The sequence below is a fragment of the Chlamydotis macqueenii genome, chromosome 3 (genome assembly GCF_036417535.1).
Source record: "Chlamydotis macqueenii isolate bChlMac1 chromosome 3, bChlMac1.mat, whole genome shotgun sequence".
Taxonomy (NCBI): Eukaryota; Metazoa; Chordata; class Aves; order Otidiformes; family Otididae; genus Chlamydotis; species Chlamydotis macqueenii.
In genome coordinates this window covers 101,181,723-101,198,611 of record NC_141558.1, presented here as the reverse complement: position 1 = coordinate 101,198,611, position 16,889 = coordinate 101,181,723, and the positions used below count along the sequence as shown (strand labels likewise).

The following is a 16,889-nucleotide window of genomic DNA, read 5'->3' as shown; positions in this document are numbered from 1 at the left end:
GCACCGTGACTTATATTTGAATATACAGGGTCGTGTTTGGATACCTTCTAATAGCAGCTTCGTATATCATGTCTTAGCTTGAAAAATAGCTTCACCTAACACTAGAAAGAAAAGTAGTGTATGATTCATACTAACATTCACTAGTAACAAAGCTTAAAACTGAAAACCTATAATTGGAATTATTCTCTTATGTATATGCTTGCTGATGCTAAATGAATAACATAGTGATTCAGAAGGAAGTTGAAACTGAAGAGCTGCTGGCAGACAACGCAACAGCATGTGGCAGTGGCAGCAATGGTGTGACCACGGTGTACCTCCATTTCATATCAGTAACAAACTGGTACCTTTCTCCTTCCAGATGTTTAATTTGGAGTATGACTTCCTATATTTGCCAAAGACTCTGGTTTTCAGTTTTGGCTGCACAAGCAGGCAAGACTGAAAATTTCAGTCACCTGCGAAACAGCCTTTAGCTCAAAGGGCTGAGAGCTCTTGTTACATACATCTGTATGAATTCATAGAGTACTACTAGTATTATTTTTGTAACCAAAACATAAAATGGAATTTAAAGTTTAAATCACATAGTACTGTATTGTAGATAAATAGTTGCCTCCCCTTCAACTTCTCACCTACAAAGTCCACCTTCCATCACTTTTGGTCTTTTAAGTGTGAAAGCAACAGCACTCCATTTTAAAGAAAGGCCAGCATATTTTTGAATTTCATATCACAGAAGGAAAAGGCTGCTCTGCTGTTATACTTTGGAAATGTAATCAATGTACATACTTTGGAAATGTAATCAAACAGACTGACCTCAGTGGTCACCTTTTTTAAATGATGGCAACCATTACATTAAAAAGGCTGGAAACTTTGAAATGTTGCAGCTTGTTTTATTGAAGCTGGCCCAGAAGATGGATGCAAAGCACCAGCCAAGTGGCATGTAATAAAAACAATATCATGTCACTCTCAGTGATAGAACTGAGGGTGTCATTTAGTCTACTGATGTACTTCAAAGGAAAAGAGAAAGGAAAATGCTCCATAACACAACATTCAGAATAGAAAATAGCTGCAAATATAAATGAGAATAATTATTCAGAAAATATTTTGGTCATTAATAGAAGTGTTTTTAAAATCCTGATTATCATGTCTCTTGTGAGCTAATATGCACACTCGTTTTCAGAGATGCTAATTTGCCTTAAGCAATGTCCACAGTAAAACTGAACGATGCCATGACATATTCCATATGAGCTGGAGTTGCTCTGCATGGTTTATGCCACATCAAGGCGAAGGTCAGACTAAATGATGCAAATGGAGAACAGTGCTACTGTCAAAGGCACAGAGACCTGAATCCTGCACTGAGATCATCCAAGTAAACCGAAGGGCAGGTACACAGAGCTCCCATCATAGTGGAGCACAGTCAAATATTTGGCCTCATACTAAAATGATATGACAAGAAGACCCTACTGCTGATGGTGAGGGTCTCATGTAGAGTGTCACATACAAGAAAGAAGGCAGAGCCTCTGGCACATTTTGACTTACTAGCATGACAAGAAGCAGAAGCAACCTAAAAGCTCATATATTTATCTTTCCATTTGCTCTTTCTTATTAACTTACTTTTCTGGTTTTAGATCCCTGTAAATAATTCCAAGACCATGGAGGTGGTCTAATGCCAAGGCCAGCTCAGCTAAGTAGAACTTGACATCCTCTTCTGTAAACATCACCTAGAGAGAAAGAAGAGAAGAACATATCTATTTATTGGACAGTGGTGGGCTGGCTTGTGTTAAACAGACATGGGGAGGAGATTGTCTAACTTGGGAATGCTTGAAGGACGAACATATCAGGTTCAATTTTCCATAATTTGTCTGAGTTCACATTAACAACTCTTACCAGATTCTACTTATAGGGACGTCTTCAACTAGATCAGGTTGCTCAGATATTGGATACACAAGTGTAAATACTATACATGACAGAAGTGAAATAAGTCAGCTGAATACAAATGTATATGTCATATGCAAATGTAAATATCTACAGTAGAAGTTGCTGAGCTTATTTTTAAAACTAAGTCTCTGCTCTTGGAAAGGGGCAGCCACTGTACTTGAGTGCTCTGAGAAGCTGCAGAGGGATAAGAACAAAAGAGATGATTCGGAGAACAGATGTCATATAATTTAATTAAGAATATCGCTGCAAAGGCTAGAAAGAAAAAAAAGATACACAAGCAAAAATTCTGACTAAAATGTAGTTAGTCTAAACACACAAAAAATAATTAATTATCAAAATAAATTTAAACTATTTCTAAGATTTAAAATAAATAATGTAGGCAAGAGATTAAATCAATAGAATCAGAGAGAATCTAACCTTTAAAGATATACCTAGTTAAAGTCAGATGTCTCAGAAAGACAGAGCAAGAGACAAGCTTTGCATGCATGCGTGCTGTGGTATATGGGATCTGACTGAAAGTCCACTGAAATCAATATGGTTGGACCAAGTCCACAGTCAACAAATTGCAAGCAGTACAAGTTTTCCCATCACATCTTCCCTTGTGATACCTTGCCACTAAACAGTTGCAAGTATAGGTAGATGAGATGAGCTGCAAACACTGAAAACAGAAGTACGTGAAAGGACTGCCAAGTTAAGAGGACTCATTCTTGACAGTGTAAAGCAGAGAAGCCAGCAGATTGCATTGGAAAAGCTTTGGGGAAAATGTGAAGTTTTAAAGAAGTACAAAATCGGAGATGTTATCTTTCACTTTTGAGTTCCCTCATTGTGCAGAATGTCCTCTGAGGCAAGAACCACTTTTTCTCTCTTCTGTCATGAAATGGGACAAGCCCTTGCTCAGTCAGCATGTTGCCTTGCTAACAAAGCCTGACTCCACAACAAACAGCAGAAGGGTATTTTTATTTTCTTTAATCTTTTTCCTCATATTAAAAATAACTGCTACCACATACTAAGTATTTATATGAGTATAATTACTCAGCAGTGTAATTAATCTGTTGCTAATGCTTTCTCATATTAGCAAACAAGCCTTGAAACCTCCCAAGCTGGGCCACACAGAGCAGCCTGCAGCATGTCACTGAACCAGGAACTGGATGGGAAAAAAAAAGCTAGGGAGCTTTTGAATAAAAGTACTGTTTTTACAGCTTTTTTAGTCAATCAGTAACTCCCCAAACCAAGAGGAGCAAACAGAGCTTCCCCTCAAGATGGTATATGAAACATCCCAATTTTATATTTAAAGATCATGTGTTAGGTGGTTTCCTGCACCCCTGTCCCCACAGCCTGGAAAGAGACCAAGGGCTGGGGACGTCAAGTTGGTGACAGAGAGAGCCAGGGCGCAGACCAGCTCCTGGGGGTGGCAGGGCTGCCTCACCGGAGCCTCCTGTCCTGAGGCTAAATGCAGGAGGATGCACTGCTTCCAACAACACAGACAGGTGACTTGAGAAGGCATTTGGAGATGCAGGCAAGTGCTAAATGAACGTACAAAACCTGCCACTACCATTCCCTATGGGCATTAGTTAAGCTCAGCTTTGGAGCATTGCCTGGTTGCCTTTTTCTCCAGCAGCAGCATCTCCCCAGGGTAGGAGCTGCGGAGGATGGGGAACAGATGGGAGCCCAGGGAGGTGACAGAAGCAGCAGCTGTCCCCAGGTAGGCAGGAGAAGAGCCAGTGAGGGCTGTGACAGCCACCCTCCAAGCTCCAAAGTGGCACGTGGCCTCCGACCTGCTCCCAGAAGCTGCTGCAGGAGATGGCTCTTTCCCTGCTCACTAGCTGATGACCCGCTGCCTGCTGCAGGAGTTGACCTCTGATCTATGGCCACCACCTTCCACTGTTGGAAGTAGTGTTTTTCCAGCAGTTCTGTGCCTGTGTCCAGGGAAAAATGTATCGGGGGTTGATTTCCCCAACTGCTTCTTATCACATCCAAGATACATTTTGTGAGCAATGAGTCTAGGGCTATTTTGCTATGGGAATGGCTTACTACTGGTGCAGTTTTCTACAACTGCGATGCTTACATGCTATCTGCTGCTTTACCTATAGCATAATTCAAATGCAATTACTAAGAATACACTTAAAGGTGCAAGATGATACAGCTCTATTAGACACATATAGCAGAATATATTCCCAAGGCCATTTTTCATTCTCACCAACTTCATCCGAGTTCTGGAAATCTAGGACAGTCTTTCATTTCCAAAGTTACAAACCATCAGCTTACCTCTTTGGAGAGTCTTGTGAAAAGGTCCCCTCCCCGCAGGAAATCTAGTATTAGATACAACTTTCCCTCTGTTTGAAATGCTGCATAAGAAAAGGACGAAGATGTTGGAAGTTTGAATCAAGATAAAGTCTCTAAAGAATTAATCTTGTTGACTAGCAGCGTATCATTCATGCCATTAGCTTCTCTATCACTTCAGCACTTTGTGAATAGAATAAATTAATTTCTGTGTAGAACCAAGCAATCGAGCATAGAATATGGGAAAAAATGGTATAAATCGAGAGACAATAATGCATTACTAATATATTCTTTTCCATGCTAAGCACCTATGAATTAATATTGCTTTCCATTGCACAAGGTACCAGGAGTCACTGCGGCCTAGACATAGAGAGAAGCTCCCAGGTTTGTGGGAGAGAAGAGCCCACGCTATCCAAAAGGTCCTCAGAAGACCTTTTACAGTAACAAGGAGCCCCCTCAGGGAGCTGGTGAGGTGGCGGAAGGCAACTCCAGCAAGACATCACATTCATATACACATATATACAAATTTGAACTGGTGCTGATTATTTAGCACCATTTTAGCACCATTTAGCACTGATTATTTAGCACTATTTTGTTTAGATTTCTGGTTTTCTAAATGATACCTGACAGCAGGTGAGGGGGTTGGCACAGATGTATACTCACCAGCTACCTCACCAGCACAATCTATCAGGTTAGACTTTATAACAAATGTATTTCGATGGAGGAATGGCTAAAACCTACTTAGACTGAAATTCTCCTTTAGCATAAGTGAAGAATTTCACACAAGTAACCTCTATGATTTTGGTAGAGACAGAGTCATAAGTAGGCAAGGGGTATCTGTATGAGATTATAACACACCTAGTTACAGTTCCCCAACCAATTTAAGAACAAACATAAATTGTATTTTATTATAGTTACCATAATGAAGCTTGACTATGAAAGGATGATTCACTTCTGCCAAAATATCTCTCTCCATTTTTGATCGTACCCGATCGCGAACTATAAAGAAAGAACAATAAGAACAGCGACATATTAAGAGGAAGCACAGTCATGGGATACAGTACTGGAATGAGGTTCAGGCAATTTAGATTCAACTTCTCACACTGATGATGGCTTGTGGTGGAACCTTTGGCAAATCATGCCACTCTCTAGCACCCCCTTCTTCTGTCTGTCTTGTCTATGCAAAATGGAAGGTGCGATGAGATCCTCTGGAGAGAACTGCCCTAACTAAAAGCCCTACAATATTACAAACAACAGAAGGCGATTATGGTTTTCAGAAGAGAATGTTAATGTGAAAATTAAGACTGTATAAAATTAATAACTCTATCTCATTTAAGATTAAACAGAACGTACCAGTCCCAGAGCTTGTCAGGTTAGCTTTGTGCAAATTAATTTTTTGGATTGTGCTGATCCTAGCAGAATTTATGAGATATCACTGAATAGCACTCTCTGGAAGTAATTTATATAAAATATTTTAAGCTTCCAATAAACCACCCAGGTGATCAGTAATAAAGAAAAAAAGACTGATTAAATATAGTAAAAAACTATTTTTATGTGTAGAGATAAATTATTCTGTGATAGCAGCAAGAAAAACACTTTTTTTTTGTGTGGTTGAGACGAGTAGAGAGTAAGAGACAAAATAGTTACAGAGGTGAGGTTCAAACTAATCAAAATTGATGCTGAAGACTTCATAGCAAGCATATTTTGCAGAATATTCAGACATTGAGGAGGATTCAGTCCCAACATTATCATCTTTTCATCTTACAGGTTCATTTTTCAATCACAATTTTACTAAATCCACAATGAAAGCATTGAAATTATCTTCTTCTTTCTCTGTGTTACACAATGCCAATATGCTTTTCAGCTGAATGCATCTACAAGGAATGTTATGAGACTATTTTAGGTGGTAAATCCTGAGAACTCAGTGAGATTCTGTCATCGCCTGCATGTGTTGTGGATCTGCTGAGAAGCTGAGTACTCTCAGCACCCAAGCAATAAACATACCATAATGAAATCACATATTCTGTTGCTGTACGTCAAAAATTGATGCACAGAACCAGTTGATCTGAAATCCAAGTGGATCCAAGTGGATTTCTTGCTATTTTGCTGCTTTACCTAGGTCAATGGCAACATATGCTTTACTAGCTCGCTCAACCTCAGCTGCCTTTTGGCCAACAATCAAAACAAAGGGAATCTCCAAATCTTGATCTTATCTCATGAGTGAAAATCACACATTGTACACTCATAAAATGCTTAACCTACAAGAAGGCAGAGTATTTCTCACGCTGTAGATCAGCAATGCTGCCAGGCAGGAATCCTCATTGGACAGGTGGGCATTGCTGAGCTCTCTTACATGGGACGCTTCCCATCAGGCTTGGTTAGATAGCCTAACAAAGCGCCTCTCTGCGCTTGCACTGCAGAGACGTACAAACAGGCTGGCAGAAAGGCAGCGCACCCTCCCATCCCCATCATTTCAACTTCTGGACAGGTAAAAGCACAGCTGTGTGGCCGGGTGCTTCGCTGAAGCCCCCCGCCCTGTGCCTTGCTTGCTGTGGTGGTGGTAACAGGCTGTGGACCTGTCAGGGTGCCGTGTCACCCTCCTCCCCACATGTACACAGCAGGCACAGCAACACTGAAGAAAAGGCTATGTCACCACAGAAGACAGCCTCATTCTCCGGAGTCATCACCCTGTAACCACTCTGAACCCAGTCTCCTCCAAAGCTGCTCTAATCACCACCTTCGCAGGGGCTGCTGAAAAAGATAACGGAAACCTGTAATCAGGATTACAGCTTGGCATGTGAGTTGGTGACCTGCCCTCCCCACCTTCCAGCTCAAATATTGCCTGACTTAAAAGCTCTGAAGGCAGAAGCTATATAGGCCCAGATTTTTAATCAGTCCTATCGCAAAAATACATATTAATCGTATTCTCTAGAAAGGCAAATCCACTTGCTTTCTCCCATTTTATTTTTCTTACAAGGTTACTTCCATATGCCTGGGTCCTGCCTGATTTTAAGCTCCAAAGTAGCCCCCCTAGAGATACCTACCTGCTTGCACCAACTTACATACTGTGGAGCACTGTCAGACTTAGTTATTGTACCATATGCTGCACATCCATTGTCATGATACTTAATAAATATGCAAAGTTAAATCTCTTCTCCTTTGTGGTTTCTTATTAATTCTGTCACAGATGGAGGGAAGATTTATTTTCTCTTATTGCAGATACAGCTGGAAATAGGAATTCCCTTGCTCTTCTTCCCTCTTGTATTTTTGGGACTGGGGCAATGTGGGTCCAATACGTATCATGAAAGCTTTTAAGAAGAGATGGCACTTCAACATAACATTTCAACAGCATGAGGCTCTGGCTCCATCTGACTCCTCTGTCACCTTCTAGATAAGGTGAGTAGGAAAGTATCTCTCTTCTGCACTTCTGAGAATTTTTTCTAGTGTTCAGTGGCCCCAGTCTGCTCCAGTGAGGAAGTCTCCCTTCTAGTTCTCACATCCTGACAGTCAGATAATTAGATTAATTTGCTCAAGAATGATGTGAATTAGTTCTGGGTGCTTATTCAGCCTGCTAGATCCTGGCTATGGAGATACTCCTTCAGCAGCATGGGGAAAGATGGACAGGGTCTGAAGAGCTGCTGCAGTGCCAGGGGTGATGAGGCCTGAACATTAAAGATACTTTAACGCAGGTGACCAAGCAAACCTGTGTGCCTTTGCTTAGTCTTGTTTGGGAATTAGCGAACATGTACCACCATGAATTTCTCCATTCATTTCCAAAATGACTGGATCTCTGACAAAGACCTGTTTCTATGGATTCCTTTCTCTTATGGTCTTATCAAAGAGCTACAACAAGAACACTGGAGCTCAGGAGGCTCAGGGAGGATGACCGAGTGGCTCAGTTCAGCACTGCTCAGCACAGGGCTGAGCAGAAAACATAACCTGGAGCAACGAGCATAAAGTCAGGAAGATTGTTTGCATGATCTTGGACAAATTAGATATCGCTGAAATAATCCCTGGCGTCATGAGACAGAAGAGACCAGACTGGTGAAGCCTGTAACAGCAGAGGAAGCACCTGCTACCCTGAAATAAAAACAGTTCCTGTTTCCAGGTATTAATGCAGTATGAAAGAGAAGTGGAGGCAGCTGAGGATACATGCAAATAAATAGAGCTCATCCACTCCTGTCTAGCTCTGATTGTCAAAGAGGAGGATGTTACTGCTTACTTTATTTAACTCTGAATGTTTAAGGAGAGGGTTTTATTTAAGGTATAAATTTTTACTTCTTGGGATGTTTTAATTTTAATAACTGTAAAGTGCAGAAGGGAAAGAGGAAAAGTATATTCAGCACATCTTCCAAGGAGAGAAAAAAGTTCCTTCTCAATAACAGACAAGCTGTATATTTTCTGAATAAGAAAATAAAACTGTAATCTTGCTTCCCTCCCTGAAGCTGTGATGGTATCAACTTTGGTCAAGATTTAAATATGGAAATATAAATTAAATTTCAGCTGATGAACTTCTTGTCTCTGTCTCACTTAAAAACTAAGAGTCAGTGCAACCTGAGCTATGTACACTGTCAGGTAGTGATGATCTAGGGACATCCCTTGATGTAGATGCAGTGACACTGTACCACTTCAGCAGGATGTCGAGCCAACACAATAAGAACTTTAATTAGTGAAACTATGGTCTACAGGAGCTGTAAAGGGGGAGTTTATAGAAGAGATACTAATTTATTCACTGTAATACTGATTAAAATTTATAGCTAATTCACCATAAGGGGAAAGTAACTTGTCATATATCTAGCAACTGGATAGATGAGCTGAAGTCAGAGCTGTGTGAAGTTAAACACCGTTCAGCCACAGGTTTCAGTGGAGACAGAGTATTCCTTCTGGGACCTCTCTGGCCCAGGAATAACTTCCAGACATTTTTATTTAATAGTACCCTTCTCACTGCTGCCCAAAATAATTCTTAGTTCTACTAGAAGAAAATTATCCTGAAGCTATCTTCTAAATTGCTATGTAATACTTTGCTGGTCTTTTCTCTCTCTTCAGACTTACCTGGAGTTAAAGCTGATGTTTCTACTCCAAGAGAAGTAATTTTCAATTTAACCTGCAGCGCAGTTTTGGTTTTTGCATAGAGATTGGGTGTTACAAAGCATAAGAGTTTTACCTACAGCCTTGTACAGGTTAACAAATTAAAATTGGTATTAATTCCATTTTCAAACGTCAAATAAAAAGAAAATAGCTTTTCCTTCTGCCCTCCTTCCTGGGCTGAAAACCCCCTGGTGCCCTGCATGTGTCCCACAGCACGCTTCCCTTGGTGCCAGCTGGATGCTGTCAGGGCGTGGACACTTTCTGTTAGCGCTCCCGTGACTGATACCATTTTCCACTTATGGCTTTCCTCTTTAAAATGTTTTGTAAAGAAAGATCCAGCAAGGGAGCGCATATTACGACATCTTAATGGACTGCCTTAGCTAAGGACACTGGGCTGCCAATAAGACTTGATAAACAGCAAAATCCTCAATGCAGTGAAGTCCATCTTTGACTCACCCACGGAGGAACCACAGTATGGTCTGTCAGTACTAAAAGAGAGGAGTTGAGATTTGAGGAGTCTATGAGGAAGAACAGCATGGAGAAAAGGAGCATGCCTGCCTCCATCCTGCCTGTTCTGGGGATCAGCAACGGTGCAGGGAGCCGGGCTTTGGCTGCCCCTGCAGAGGGAATGGAGATGCATGTGATATACTCTGACTTCCTCCACAGATGCCAAACTTTGGTGTTGCTCTCACCTCTGTCGGTCAACAGCACGGGGAGCCAGAGTCTCATGGGTGAAATATTTTCTGTATATGTTAGCACATCCAGCAGAATTCTGTTTTGCTCATGACCACAGTTGTTTGCATGTTCATGCCCTGTGAACGTCTCTGACTCACTGCCGCAGCCTCCCAAACATAAGCAAAGAACTTGGATGCCTCAATACACTTCCAGAAATAATTAAATGACTTCTAGTCTAAATCCTGTTTTAAAAAGCAGGTGGAGATACATTTTGTGAGCTCTGCAGGGCATCTAAAGCTGAAGACAGTTCTACTACTTTTCACTAGCCCTAAAGTGACAACTCTCATGTTTTGTAAGTTGGTGTTAGGTGCCTAGATTCTTTTGTAAAGCTAGTCCCAGTGTGAATACCTGCTAGCTGCCTTGAGGCACAGGAGGAGGCTGGTCCCTCCCCAGAGTCCCCTGGAGGCGGCTCAGGGCAGGACCTGGTGCTCTGGTTGCCTCTCTCAGTGGGCCAGTCTCTCTCTACTGATTTTGGAGGCAATCTTCTTGGTGTCACCAGGCTGAAATCGGCATTTGAAAGTTTTTTTTTTTTTTTTGGAACTAGGAATGAGTTGTCAGATGATGGCTGTGGTGCCTCAGTGACTTGTCCTTATGGCTTTTTGCCTTTTTTGACAATTTTACTCAAAGTGCTGCTTAGGCCCTGACCTGCAACACCAGAGAGAGAAACCCCACTGCGTGTCTGACACCAGCGACTGCCCCTTACAGAAAGCTGTTCCTGCAGGAAGATACACACAGAAAAAAATTCAAATAATGTTAAAGGTTTCACAACCTGCTCAGAGATGTTTGGCAAAAAGCATTATTGATTACAAACGATTTGCCTGTACCTACCTTTCAAAATGACCTTTCGGTAAGAAATGTCGCTGCTCAGCCAGGAGCCGAGCACTAATTAACTAACAAAGCAAGAACAGGGAGAGTCTGAAACTCTGTTAACTTAATTAAATCACAATCAAAAAATACTAGTAGAAGAGAAATAAATCTGTGAATAAAAGGATGGATTTAAATTTCATCCACTGCACTCCTCACTTCCCTAAACCTCAGCACCGTGCCTTGAGTTACACAAGGGCAAAATATAACTCAGATTCAGGACATGCATACATGCAACTCAATTTCAGATTCTCCATATAGCACTGGAACATGCCAGTGAACAAGAGAAAATAAAATATATTCATAAAACTATACGCAACATCCTTTACAGTACTATTTCTGTTATTTCCGTCTGCTTTTAATGCTGCCCATTGTAGACAAAAGCAGAGAGCTAGATTCTAATTTCAAATCCACACTGTGTACGTCTGGAAGAAAAAGTACTTGTGTAGTGACTAATTACCAGAGAAATGGAGAAACACAGGCTTTCCAAAAAAAAAAGTTCATGATCTGCCTTCAGTGGCTTTGCTTGGAAATACTATTTGCATGACTGTGTTTCTGCTCCACACAGTATTACACCCAAATCTTCTCAAGAGCAGCCTTTCATGTTGTACCTTGTCAGCGGAGCATTATTAGAACACAAAGGCGAACAGCAAAGTGTTCTGTTGACACCTGAATGTAGAAGTAGACCGATAATGTCATGTAGGGATTTTATGCACATTTCTTTTGAAATGCATACAATTTCATGAAGGGTATTTTTCTGCAAGAAAGCTCCTCAGTGCCCCAAATATGGAGCCTTTTAGAGATGGGGAAAGAGCCATTAAAACCAGAGCTTTACCACTCAGCCTCAGCCTGCTGCGGCAAAGGAAAAAACAGATTCACAGAGCAGAAAACACTCCTTTGTAGAAGGGTGCTTTGAAAAATCAATACGAATGCAGGCTGGTTTTTAGGAGTCTAGGGTCTGGAGGAGGTCATTATATCTCCCCCTCCCCTCCTTTTTCCCCGCTTTTACATCAAATAACACATTCGGCTTTAAAGAAATCAAAGACTTTCCTTTGTTTGTTTGTTTTTCTTTTTTTTTTTAAAGTAGCTTGGATGCTTCAATGTTGACATTTGGAAAAACAGATGTCTCTAAATCAATCCTAAACTTTTAATATTGAGCTTCCATTTATATTATTTATCACCTAGTCATTATTCTCTCAAAATGTTTGGAAAAGTTAATTAACTCTCACACTATCTCTCTGCAGTACTTCTGCTCAATTTTCCAACAAGGAGAATTAAAGGACAGATGGATGAAGTCTAATGCTACAGAAAAAAAATCATATAGGAGTTGTCAGGAGTAAACATGGGTTTCTAGAACATACTAATTCTGCTGAAAACAAATCCTCAGAGCAGTGACCTGAGCTCTCCCGGCGTTTTCCTGATGCCCTTGCCCAGCGAGGAGCAGCCTGGTGGGCTGCGGGTGCTGCTCGGTGGGCTCCCTCCTGCCCAGTGGAGCCTCTGGCAGCTGTGACCTCCCACCATTTTCCTACTGGGACACCAACTTGGATCTCTCTCCCTGGCCAAAATATCTCACAGACATTGCAGGAGCTTAAGTGTGTTTTAGATTTTTGGCTGAAATTAGCCGGTGGGTTCAACCCCATCATTAGAGAAGCACTGACTGACAGACCAGCTGGATGATCACATAAACCTTATGTCATTATGCAGAGGCGAAATTTCAATTTTTGTGTGTTTTTAAATAGAGCTGGACCAACTGAATATACACAGATGTGCTCGTGCAGAGCTCCCAGGTGAACCCATTCCCGCTGCGAGGTCTGTGAGCTGCAGATGTGCAATGATATCCAATAAGCCAAATCCTATGGTGATGTACAACAGCAACAAAGTCAGAATTACAACCCTTACAACCACATAAATCAGTTCTAACCAACATCATTAAAAACAAACTGAAAAAATGGCTCAGTGAAGAGCAGAGAAAGCTGCCATTTGCTTGCATGGAACTTCCTCCAAAATGCCAAAACCTACAGCTGGAAATGCATCTGTCCACAACTTTCGCAAAACGGAAAGCCTTCAACACCTCTGAGTAGCTGTATTTGGATCTTTTTTTTTTTTCTGATGCAAAGCATGTTTTATTGAAATGTATTTACCTTAGTGAATGAGATATCCTGTCAAATGATCTATGAAGTGATATATTTGTTTCTTGAATTCTACTGTAACATACTCCTATTTTTATTATATTTGCTTCAGTTGAACAGATGTATAATCATTATTATTACTATTGCAGTCAATAGCAACAATTTCAATATTAATTCTTACTGACAGGCAATAATTACCTATGCTCTAGGAATGGCCATAATTTCAAAATGACAAACAAATAAGAGGGCTGGCCTTAGAATTCAGAGGTCCCACCACTCATCAGTAGCTCTGGAAATTATAATGACCTGAAGGGAGAAACTGGTGGCTGTTTTGCAATATATAGCTTTGCAATAAAGAAAAGTTGCTTAAAATGCTTATGAGACAGTTGGCCCTTTCTCCTATCACAAAATCGATATTTATAATTTAGTTCCAACCCACAGGAGTCCAACAGAGAAAAGATATACTAGTGCATATAGTCCTCAGCCCTACTGTTAAATACAGTCCAAAGAGGGATGAATTTTCTCCATCAAACTTCTCTCTTCTCCCCTGTCAGACTCTAATTCCCTTGCAGCTTCTGCCCCGCTGCAGCGCTGGCTACCTGGCATGCAGCTGGGATGGGAGAGGCAGCACAGAGCCTCACGTTCCATACCTGGGGGTCATTCCAGTACCAAAGGAGCGTTCGCCTTGTCTTTGCTATTGTGATGTTGCTAAGTCAACAGAAGCAATGAAGAAATTGTTTTTCTCTTGTCCTGCTTGAGGTGGACATGATCCAGATGTCCAGGAGCTGCTGGGTTTCTCAGGGTAATGAGTCTCACCGCTTGCCTTTTAAGCTTGAAGCCCAGTGTGGTTTACTCAATTGTTGCTAGTCTTTGCTCTAGTAAAACACACCTGCTTTGTGGATTTTATAGGCAGTGCTGAATAAAGTTTGCAGATTACTTTACTGTGGAAGTGTGAAAACTGTCTGTGCTTTGGTATTCACCACAAATACATTCTGCAGCGTATCATCAAAGGCAAAAATACAGCTTTTACTATCGAAAGGTATTGGGAGCGACCACTGTCTCAGTGCTGAAAACGCAAAGACATTATTCCCTCTTACGCCAGCCTTCTACAGAATTTTTTTTTCCCTTATTTAGTCTCTCTAGGCCTAAATAGCCTGTTATACTGAAAGAGAAGTTTCTTCTACTTTAGGATCTTTGAGCAGCTATGAATTCACTTGCAGAGTCTGGCAGAGGTGGAAGGGGGTGAGGGTGATGCTCGGGACACCGAGGGCAAAGTGCCTCTGCATGAGAGCGGTTTAAAGCCCACCCGAATCCCCTCTATTTTGTTATATGAGCCTCTATTATTTTGTCTAATAGCACAGTATACAACCTTTTGCCTGGTCCAGTTGGGATGTTTATTGACAAGACCAACAATCTTTTATACAATATTAAGTGAGAATTCCTGGAAGGAGCAGAAATGTGGTATTATCCTCTGAGGAGAATGTACGTACTGGGATGCTGTCATTTGCCACCAGGGCAGTTTTGCTCACAGACTGAACTAATCCTGGTAAATGTTTGCTTAAAACTTGTAATTTTGGACATTTTCAAAGATGTTTTTGCTGTGGCTTTTGCTCTGAATTGGAACAAAAAGTCTAAATTCAGCAAGTTTTGCCAAAATTGAATTGTGAAAAATTGTTTTGCGTCTACCAAAGTACGGTTTTGTTAAGGAGTTTAGTTTATTTTTGATTTATTATTTCTTAAACACTAATTATAACATACAACTATAAAATAATTTTTTAAAATATATACAACCAAACCAGAGCATTCTGCTGAAATGCTTACTACCAATGTTTTTTCAAGTGAAAGATGGCGAGAGACCCTTCAGTAGGGCCTGTTGTGACAGGATTAGGGCTAATGGTCTCAAAATAGAGGGAGGTAGATTTAGATTGGATATTAGGAAAAAGTTTTTTACACTGAGGGTTGTAGAACACTGGCACAGGTTGCCCAGAGAGGTGGTGGATGCCCCATCCCTGGAAACATTCAAGGCCAGGTTGGATGAGGCTCTGAGCAACCTGACCTAGTCGGGGATGTCCCTGCTCCTTGCAGGGGAGTTGGACTGGATGACCTTTGAAGGTCCCTTCCAACCCAAACCATTCTGTGATTCTATGATTTCACTCAACAGTCCCTGTTTCTGCAGATAGAAACTCTACCAGAAGTGGTACACTGAACCTTTTCTTTATCAATTGTAATGCATATTCAGAAGATGGAATAATAAAGAGGATTCATGGGTGCTTCAGGAAAAATACGTTCACCGAGCCCACCAGGAATTTTTAAAACAGAACTCCTGTGTCTTCCAAGTGTGGGGTAAACATACAAATGTATGAAGTAATGTTTTTTGACTGACCTAATTGGAGAGCGGTTTGCCAGCTTAGTTCTCATACGGGCAATGCAAGGCAGTGGCTGGATGGTGAGAACTGCCTTTCTCAGAAGGGAGGGTTTGGACAGATCAGTCACGGAGCACGAGGCAAATGTTGACATTCACCCCAAGCTACGCAGCAGCCCTGGCCACCACCACACTAGGCTGACTTCTTACTCTAAACACTTCTTCCATTAGTTTGCTTGGATGTGGTAAACACGGAGCCAATCCAATCTGACTTGCTCTAACAAAATATTCTCTACAAGCGTTTCAGTTACTGAATTCCAAATATTTTGGTTTGTGAGATGAGTAACTAGTATATTTAAGGCATCACTGCAGAAGAAGCTGGGATAGTGGCTTATCATCCAAAACTGAGGACACTCAGTTGATTTAGGAGATACGAAGCAGCTTCTATTTGTAAACCATGCAGGATGAGGTTTATCAGGTTGCCTGCAACTCAGCCCTCTGAGTTACTTGCGCACAAAATAGATGGGAATTTAGAACTCAAACATTTCAAGAAAATTGTGGTGTTTAATGTCAACATTCAGGCAAACCAAACCTTTGCTCTGCCCAGGCTCTGACATGCTACACAGACAGGCTTAATATAGCTTGGTTGATATGTTTGCCTCATAAAAATAAATGAGCATCTGCGAGACGGCTGTCTGTCACTGAAGAAGCCTCCAGTCCCATCAGCAAGCAGAGCGTGCAGTCAAGGCAAGGTCACTTCCTGAATTAGAGCATAAGGAAAAGCCTGGTCTCGTGTCGTTACTGACACACTAAATAAAGCTTTGCAACCAGCAAGCCTTGGCCACACAAAAAAAAAAAAAACCCAAGAAAAAATGGCTGATCTAGCATTTTCTCCTGCGAGGAGAGAAACGCAATGCTCAAACAATAGCAAATTATTTTTCAGCCTGGACTCCACTACCGTATAGGGAGTCTTGTGGAAGATATGACTAAGTTCAGAGAGTCTCTGGGTGAAATCATGGCCCTAAAACAGTCAGTAGTAAAACTGCTATTGACATTAATAGGATCTCACCATCTACATCCCAGTCCCTGTATACAGTTCTGAAAATATACATAGCTGCTTGACCTCTAAAAGAATACCTAACTGAAGAGGAAATCTTTTTTTCCTATGTCACTGGGTAACTGCCAAGAGCTAAACATAAACAGTACTAAGCAATTACTGAAGGGAGATAGGAGGACAGCAGATAAATATTTAAAGGATATAAACATGAAGGACAGAGAAGACTTATTTATCAAAGTGAAAGCAAATAAAAGAATATAAATAGGAGGTAAATGAAACAGAAAAAAAGGAGGAAATGCAGGCTGTGTTGGGCAAACTGTAAATGGATGAACCCCTATGGAGCACAGCGAAGGGTTGTGATTGGAGCCTCATCCCTTGACACATTTTAAAACAAAACTGAACAGAAAAAGTTAAATAATGATTTAGTAAAAAACCAGCCTGC

The 16,889-nt window shown here is 41.1% G+C and overlaps 1 protein-coding gene across 1 annotated transcript in view; it reads right to left on the bottom strand.

Moving 5' to 3' along the window:
* The window catches only part of RPS6KA2 (ribosomal protein S6 kinase A2), a 104,218-nt gene that overhangs the window by 69,809 nt on the left and 17,520 nt on the right, over positions 1–16,889 (bottom strand). The window contains exons 3-5 of the mRNA XM_086743461.1: positions 5,131–5,211; positions 4,198–4,277; positions 1,609–1,715 (exon numbers count right to left, since the gene is read on the bottom strand). Coding sequence (XP_086599587.1) covers positions 1,609–1,715; positions 4,198–4,277; positions 5,131–5,211 — 268 coding nt within the window. The remainder of the gene's footprint in view (positions 1–1,608; positions 1,716–4,197; positions 4,278–5,130; positions 5,212–16,889) is intronic.